At 39.0% G+C, this 8,779-nt stretch overlaps 2 protein-coding genes across 2 annotated transcripts in view; one reads left to right on the top strand and one right to left on the bottom strand.

Annotated features, from left to right (window-relative positions):
• dtnbp1b (dystrobrevin binding protein 1b) overlaps positions 1–8,779 on the top strand; it is a 555,482-nt gene that overhangs the window by 13,004 nt on the left and 533,699 nt on the right. The gene's annotated exons all lie outside the window — the stretch shown is intronic.
• The window catches only part of ripor2 (RHO family interacting cell polarization regulator 2), a 49,976-nt gene continuing 42,839 nt past the window's right edge, over positions 1,643–8,779 (bottom strand). The window contains exons 15-24 of the mRNA XM_020597571.1: positions 8,660–8,775; positions 7,712–7,896; positions 7,217–7,379; positions 6,995–7,127; positions 6,669–6,830; positions 6,384–6,557; positions 5,424–5,626; positions 5,253–5,336; positions 4,334–4,424; positions 1,643–4,072 (exon numbers count right to left, since the gene is read on the bottom strand). Of these exons, the coding sequence (XP_020453227.1) occupies positions 3,972–4,072; positions 4,334–4,424; positions 5,253–5,336; positions 5,424–5,626; positions 6,384–6,557; positions 6,669–6,830; positions 6,995–7,127; positions 7,217–7,379; positions 7,712–7,896; positions 8,660–8,775 (1,412 nt within the window). The 3' untranslated portion in view covers positions 1,643–3,971. The remainder of the gene's footprint in view (positions 4,073–4,333; positions 4,425–5,252; positions 5,337–5,423; positions 5,627–6,383; positions 6,558–6,668; positions 6,831–6,994; positions 7,128–7,216; positions 7,380–7,711; positions 7,897–8,659; positions 8,776–8,779) is intronic.

Below are 8,779 nucleotides of genomic sequence, written 5' to 3' on the forward strand. Positions count from 1 at the left end.
AATATCGCAAATACCGTAACAGCACAAACGAAAGTTTTTGCAGCACAAACCAGCACAAACGAAGCACAAACGAATGACACCACTTTTGTCCAATTTGGAGCTACCTGGGGGGCTGAGTGACGTCATCAGAAATATAGAAAGCTGGAATATCGCAAATACTGTAACAGCACAAACGAAAGTTTTTGCAGCCCAAACCAGCACAAACGAAGCACAAACGAACGACACCACTTTTGTCCAATTTGGAGCTACCTGGGGGGCTGAGTGACCTGTGGATGACCCCAAAAGTATTGTTTAATATCTCAAAAACCGTAACAGCACAAACGAAACTTTTTGAAGCACAAACGGCTGACACCATTTTGGCCTTATTTTGCGTAGGGTGGGGGGCCAACTTCACGCACGAGTGTTATGAATAGTTTCCTTCCTTCCTTGTTTCTTTCCTTCCTTCCTTCCTTCCTTGTTTCTTTCCTTCCTGCCTTCCTTGTTTTTTTCCTTTTTTCCTTATCTTCCTTCTTTCCTTCCTTCCTTCCTTGTTTCCTTCCATGTTATGTTATGAAATGTTATGTTATGCCACACAGCAGAAGAAGAAAATGTATTTATTTGGTAATGTGTTAATGTGCAGTTTTTGTGAAATCAGTCCCCTCATTAAAATGCACATTTATGCAAATTCCTATCAGACCATCTACTCTATAAGTAGAGACTTTCTGCTTTGAATTATTCTAGACTTACTGTGTTCAAGAGTATGTCTATTGCAGAGTCACAGACAGCAGCATGAACATAATGTCCCACCAGGCTACAATAGTAACGGGACATAAAAAGGCATTATGAAATAAAAACAGACTTTGGAAAAATAGCACTTTGAAATAATAATGTCCATAATCACAATAAAAATAACCACTAAAAACTCATTAAGGAAGAATGATGAAATACCATTTCAAAATGACAAGTTTTAATATTTCTTTAATGATTTCACAAATTGTCTGTTTTACATATTTTATTCATATAGTATTAATTTCAGTGTTTATTATTATTATTATTATTGAACACTGGGGATTTGGATTTGAACAGGAAGTGGTTCTTCCCCTATTTTAGTTTCAGCTCCTAACGATGTCTATTAGTGCAGCTGTCCCCCAACGGACAATAAACAGCATAATACTTTAAACTGTACATTTGTGGTTGACAGCTGCCCCCTAACGGCCAACAGACAGATAACACTGACTGTTCACATTAGTGGTTGAATCTCAGCAAGTACTATCAATGCGTTGCTGCAGTCAGCATCTACAGGCATTTTCTTTAGGAAATGCATTTCTCATTTGTTTCAACTACCATACAAGCTTAGAATTTGAGTTACTGTGGAGTATCTTGTGAATTTTCCAACAGGATTCAATAGTCTTAAGATTAGACTGTTTCATTAATATAATTTCGTAAAGTTCTAAAATGTAGTCTAGTAAATAGTACAATGAAACCAAAGTATAAGGTAGCAGCAAATGGCAATACTCAAAGTACAAATACCTCAAAATTATATATATAAAGTATTAAAATAGATCAACATAACTCTAGGATTATCAAATCCAACAAAGACGATCCTGGCAAAAATTGAAGGGAAACAAAGACTCCACAATTTTTTGTAATTTTAATTATGCAAAAATAAACTTTATTGCAACTTTTGATGAGCAGAAGAAATACTGCTAATTACAGTGGAGAAGAGTAGTATGCAACAGAATGAATCAGTACTGAAGCTATTTATCACAGAGATGGATAAAGTTTAATTTCAGCAAAAGTGTACCAAGTTATTAAAACCAGTCTTAATAATTAAACGTGCACATTTTGCCAACTTGTATTCTGTGGTGATTAGGGACAGCCCACAGATCAACTTAACACTAATTACAAGTTTGTACAAAGGGGGAAAAAACAGATGCTGAATGAATTTTGGTGAATTGAATACTGTACCAAATACTGTTATGCTGAAGAATTACAAGCAATTGTTACCTAAAATATGAACCAGGCCTGCAAAAGGCTCTGTCAAAGAAAAATATTAAACAGCATCTTCAGCTTTTAGTAACAACTTCAAACATTTACAGATTATAATACAAAAGAATAAAAATATCACCACTGGCTTTTAATCATTATGGCTTTTGGACTGTGCAGTGAGAACCAAATGTAGCTGGATTCATATATTATGGGTTTGTCTTATTTTTCAGTTGTGCTTCTATACATAAGTCTGAGTATTCTGGCCAAAATGCAAATCTTATATTAAAATACATTCTCTGTGATGAATTATGAGCTTTTATTAAATGACAGTTTCAAAATTAAAATTTCCTTTGGTTACAGTAAATGCTCTAAATAATAAAGTAACATTTCTAATACATATCTCATTTTGTTTGGGACCTATTAGGGACAAAAATCTGTAATATTAGCAAATCTTAATGTTTTCCAAAATAATAATTAATTATAATTCTTTCAAAATAAACTCCAATTAAAATTATGTATAAGCTCAGTTGCGTTTTAATAATAATAATAATAATAATAATAATGAAGGCCTTTTAAAACAATAAGCTCTAGTTCAAATATTAAACCTGATCCAAAATAGAACAGAAATATACAATTCATTTAGACAGCAATGTCATCTGCACTACTACAGTATAACTCCAAAGAAAATTAGAATTACAGGTAATAAATAAGATGCGTGAACTGAGTTTTGTCATCGTGCTCAAGCACCAGATTCAGTAGTATAGTTAGGATGAGAAAAATTGAAATTAGATGCTTACCTCAGGTCCGTTTTCCCACATTACAGTTAGGATGCAAGGAAATAAAACAGACCCAAGATGTGCCAAACCAAACACTTCATTCTGCAGCTTCTCTTCATAATAGCTTAATAACTAATCCAGCTATTAGCTCACATACTGTATGAATGTGCAGTTAACCAAAGCTATCTATTACTCTGCCCAGAGGATCCTCCTCCCTGTACAGTTACTGAGTGCCTTCTCATGATCCTAAACCTAATTTATTGCCCTTGACTGACTTCGTCCCCGGTAGGAAAAATACATTTACAAAGAAGTGTATTTGTGGTACCTGCCTGCTCGACCACATCAAGGCTCAAATGGTCAGAGCTGGCACTGTCAAATGTCTTCTCATGTCAGCTAGGTTCAAAAGAGTTACATATGTACAAAAAATTGCACTTGTTCAACTGCAGGTTTGTTTCCTTTTCCTCCACTGATAGATAACTGAGGTCTAAATCTGTTCAAGTCTGTAAACTGCTGTTCCACGTTAACCACTTGTGTTTCACGTTCTCCCTGCCACAAAACCACTTCTTTCAACCACACAAGAATCCCTGAAACTCAAAATGGAAGAGAACTGAAGAATACATTTGAATACAACCACAAATACTAGACATCCTATGTAAAATATGCCATTTGTACATGCCTTCTGAAAGCACCAGAAAACATTTCTAATGCAAAACTAACTAAAACGTGCTAAACAGTGATTATACAACGATCATAGTATATTGGCATGACACAACTGACTAGCAATCAAGGTGGTAATCAGTGAATACAAGTGATGTGTGCAGTGATGGATAGCTTGTTGACAAAGGTTGTGTGAAGGATGAAGATGTGCTGCTCGATTTCCAGTTTCAGCAGCCTTTGGAGCAGCTTCCAGTGGCGTTATGTCCAGTCAAATTCATGCTCTCCAGTTAACATGACTGGTCTGCCTGGCTCAGAAAGCAGGGGGAGAGGGGGTGTGTGGGTGAAATCGGAGGTGAAGGTGGAATGAGTTAAGTGTGTGCAGGAGGAGGGTGCGTCTTTGTGGTTAAGCCCATTAGCTTGGTGTTAGTTCATTTTAGGAGGCAGTATCAGTGAGAAAAGTCATCTCAAGTCTGTTGTTCCAAACTGACCCATCATTAACAACCCAATTAGATGTGCAGAGTTGGGTTCAGGCTGGGAATTCATTTCTGACATTTTCAGTGGCACAGTGGCTCAGAAGGCTGTGGTGACGGCGTTTCCTCGCCATGGGCCCAGACGGATCATTTCCCCTGGCACCTTGTCCAGCTGCTCATATGCCAGTCGCCCCTCCTCACCTGCGATGAACAAAGCAGGACAAAGGCTTTAACGTTGGGTCACAATAAAGGTGTGATGTGGTACACAATTTAAACTGAATCTAAATAAAACTTGTCCTGGTATTCTACATGCTTGATTTATATACATCTTAATGTTTTAATATTTTATAGTATGAGATAGATTGTAGCATCTGTGTATAAAATGCCCTTCTGAAAAATGCTGTTAAATATAGCAAAACACAAAGCCAAACAAATGTTGATTTCCATTAATTTGTTATTCACCAAACGTGAGCAGGGTTTCTATGGCGACATGGCGAAGCTCCTCATCAGCTGAATCACACAGCGCTACCACTGCCCTGATACTCTCTACAGCCTGCAGACAGACATAGGTAAGAGGTCCCTGAAAAGATTACTTGTCAAATACACAGAAGATGTGGGAATGTAATGGTCTAATTGAGAACGTTTGTGTTTTTAATTACATGTACACTACCAGTCAAAGGTTTGGACACACTGTACCATTTTAAATTTAATGGCAAAGTGTGTCCAGACTTCTAAGTCTGAAGGGTTAAGCTTGGTCATTATCTGTATTAACAGTATTTTCAGTTGTCCCCATACAGAGACTAAAACCATCAATGATTTGCCTCATGATTAATTAATATCAGTCAATCTGACTTCCATTGTTGTTCAAAAATGATTAAAAACACATAAAAGAAACACACCACTGCAGTGATTGACTTGTTTCCTCATTACAAAATACAAGATGCTGGTACTTTTTAAAATGGTTGCCCCAAAGGCTCTGAACACCCATAACGTTTTACAGCATCTGAAGTAAGCAAGAGTCAAGGGCCCATGCACTGGATATTAACAAATACTAGTCTTGTGTTTTGTGAGGAAACGTGTTGCCCAGTGCAGTGATGTGTTTTTAATTGTTTTTGAACATCAGTGGAGGACTACGGCACACACAAACAAGCTAATCCAGGACTGATGGCCTGCTGAATAAGTAGATTACTTAAAAGTAGAATACCATTACATTATAATTTTCATGCTGCAGTCACTACTTTCTCATTACTTTTTGATGTTGACAGGTAGCAAATTCTATTTCACAAAGTTTATTACAGTTGTATGTAATGGAAAGAAAATTAGCCACAAACTGAGACCTAAACCAGCCCCAAATCTATATATGATGTAAGAGGTCACTGACCTGCAGACAGCTGAGAGCTGAACAGGCTGCTCTCTGGCTCTGAACTCCAGCCTCTGACAGTGCCTGGGTGTAGCACTCCACTGCCTGTAGACACACACATTAACATTCAGACTGTCAAAACTAACAAAAACTGGCATAAATGGCAAACGTCCTCACTTTTGCACATCTCACCCTGGTTTTGAATTGGCTGTGTGATTCTCCAGAAGAGAGGTAGTCGGCTGCTGCCTTATTGACCCGAGAGTCCTCTGCAGTGAGCAGGGAGGCCAGCGCCCGCAGGGTGCTGCTTCTAGGCCACAGGGATGACACAGGCACCTCCTCCAGTTCTGCTAGACACCGAGCATAGTCCCCACCACACAGAGCTTCTGCAAACATCTCTGTGCATGACCAACACAGATACATGTCATAAGTTTAAATCCAAGATAGAGCCAGTTTGTAGAGAAACATTCAGATGGATTGTTTCTGTACTCCTCTGGCTCATTGTTCTTTATTTAGGAGTTTTAGTGTTTATTTTAGTTATTAGAGAAGTGTGGAAGATGCCCAGTAATTGCAGTTTAACTTTTTCTCTAAATGGATGCATATAATCAGCAGGACATTTGCACACCCTCTGCATTTTCTCTTGATCATGTCTAAATGGAGGCGTTTCTGAGATGTTATCAAGAACAGCTTTGGTACAGTCCTTGACTCTGATGAAAGAGTCTTTTTAGAGCTGGTAAGTTTTGGACATGGGGACATAAAATCCTTCTGAAAAGTAGATGAAAGTGTATTTCTCTTTGTTTGAAAAAAGTCCAGGTATTTTTCCTGTCAAAAACGACTAAAAACTAAAGGAGCCTTAGCTATATAATATAACTTCCTGTCTAATTCACAATTGATATTACTGTCTTAAATACTGTAATGCTACAAAAAACTAATCTGGATATGCAACACTTTTTACCAAACACACTATACCTTTCATATAAAGCACCACCTTTGTTAGTTTACATATTCTTTAAGAAAAAATGTGGGATTTCTATTTAAGTGGCTTGTTGTAAAGCTTGACACCAGTACTGTGTGTTTGACTCCAATGTATGCAGATGGAGATCTATGTTTGCAGGAAAAAAATATATTCTCATTTGAATATCCACTTTTGCTCACCCTCTCTGGCCAGGCGCAGCAGATGTATCTCCATGTCCTGAACTGCATGTTGTAAGATGTAGCTGTGGAACTGAAACACAGTCAAGACGTCTTGGGACAGCACTGAAGCTGGAGGATTTTGTGACACCACCAGGTCGCTCCTGTCCACCATCTCGCCCACTACGACACCAATCACTGGGGAGAAGAAAAGGAAATCGGTAATTAATAACATACAAAATAAGAGTATGAATAATATGAAGTATAACCTCTGGTCTGTTTGCAGAGAGAAAACCGTTCTGAGCAAACCTGTGTCAGCGCTGTGTGGGTGTCTTTCCTGCAGCACGGCCATGTAGCGCTGGTTCATGTGTTCGAATACTCGGTCCAGTGTGGTGTGGAAAAGTCCTGCAGACCCGCTGCACTCTGACCACAGAGTCATCAGTTCCGGGCGCTCTGCGAGGCCTGGGAGAACTGACAGAGGAGGACACAACAGAAGCTCAGATGCTGCAAAGCATCAAACCAGCCAATCTGGTGTACAGTAAATACTGTATTTCTCATGCTGTTCTAAATGCAAGATACACACACTGTTGCATAACCAAACATAATATACTAATAAACCACTTGTTGGTGCCTACCATCAGCAGCAGATGTAATTGCTGCCAGTTTGTCCACACTGATTTCTGCTAGCTCCTCTAACAGCTGAGTCTGCCTGGACAGTTTGAGAAGCAGACTCTGACGCTTCCACGCACACACCCCACTGGTCAACAGCTGCCAGTACATGAAGAATAGAAGGCACGTTAGACCAAATTTTGGAGATTGTACTGTTTGATGATGCAAGCATGAAACCTTTTCTTTACCAGTATTAGGTGATTACAGTACTGCAGGTGGATGACGATTGCTACGTCCAGATTCTCGTTTCCAGTTGTGAGCGGCAGGGGGCTTCCAGCCACACTGTTGCCCACTCCAGTGTCTTCTGTCAGGGCTTCACTTAGGTGTCCTCTGGCTTCTGGATGCTGCCCCCTAAAGAGGTGCATACCCAGAGTCACCACTGAGTGGCAGCAGCATCTCACTTCACAACAATCTGTGCTGTAGTCAAAAGGTTTTCAGTTCTGTGTTGCTGCTAGTGCTGAAAAACTATGCTGAATTTTTTTTTCTGTCCAACCAAACACTTAATGTATGATTTAAAATGATTTAGACTGTTGTTTTTTTTTACAGTGAATTGAGCTGTAGTTCTGTTTTGTAAGAATGAAACTGTTCAAGATTGTGTTATGATTGCACATGAGTATATTCACAGCTTTAATCAATGAAGAGCAGAGAATTAATTGACTTGTCTCACTCCGTCCCCCACTTACCCGATCCTTTCTCCATCTGCATCAAAAAGTGGAGATCTCTGTGGAGGAATGCTGAGGACAGCACTATCATCTCCAGTGTCCTCATCATCAAAGTCAGAGGTGTTGAGGAAGTCAAAGCTCTCCAGGGCACTCTCCACTGTGAGACTGAGGCTGGATGAGCGGCTCCTATGGCTAGGGAGACGACACTGTGGAGACGGGGCATGGTAAGACGGAGAATATAGCGGGTTAATTTTACTTTTTGCTCTTACAAATCCTGGTGGATATCCCATATACACAGCTAGGCTCTTTATTTGAATAGCTTGATTTTGTGACATCTGAAACAACTAAATTGAGTTTTTTAGGTCATCTTTCACCTTATGGATTACTTTCAGGTTGGCACTGAACTCGCATTTCAGTAAAATATATATATATAGAGAGAGAGGGAGAGAGTGAGTACTTTGTGCGATTCTGTTTGTATTTTTTCCCTGATGAAGGTCTGCAGACTGAAACACTGACATTAGTGTTTTTGCGTGCAAGATTACATTTTTGTTACTTTCCATTTTCTTCCTTAAATAGTGGATATTTTGTTAACATGCCATTTTGACAGTACATTCCTTCAAATGAAAAGTCCCAGATACAGTGATGGGTTTGTTTTCTAGACACTTTGGAATTGCCTAACAAAGTAAATTTAAGATACTTAGAAATATTTCTAGAATTATTATTAGAATTATTTTGCACCCCCTTTACAATGTCAAGCTTTTTACTATGCAAGTTAATAGCAAGTACTTTTGCATAAATATTAGATGACAGGGATTTAAAAAGCATAATGGTAAACAAAAACATGTTATTTTGAAAGGCATCATCTCTCTAACAACTTAAAATGTTTCTTTGTACATTCAGGGGCAAAAATGTACACAGAAGTGAGAGCTGGTTAAAAGGAAAAGGGAGAAAGACTAAGGGTTCACTCACCTTCAATAGGTCCTCCAGGCGCATCACTTCCTGCTCCAGGTCCTGCAGCTCTCGGCAGCGGTGAGTCAGTGACTCCAGCCTCATCAGCAGCCTGGGGATGGCCTCCTCCACGCCGCCTTT

Source organism: Monopterus albus, unplaced genomic scaffold (genome assembly GCF_001952655.1).
Source record: "Monopterus albus unplaced genomic scaffold, M_albus_1.0 scaffold34.1, whole genome shotgun sequence".
In the NCBI taxonomy this organism is placed as follows: domain Eukaryota; kingdom Metazoa; phylum Chordata; class Actinopteri; order Synbranchiformes; family Synbranchidae; genus Monopterus; species Monopterus albus.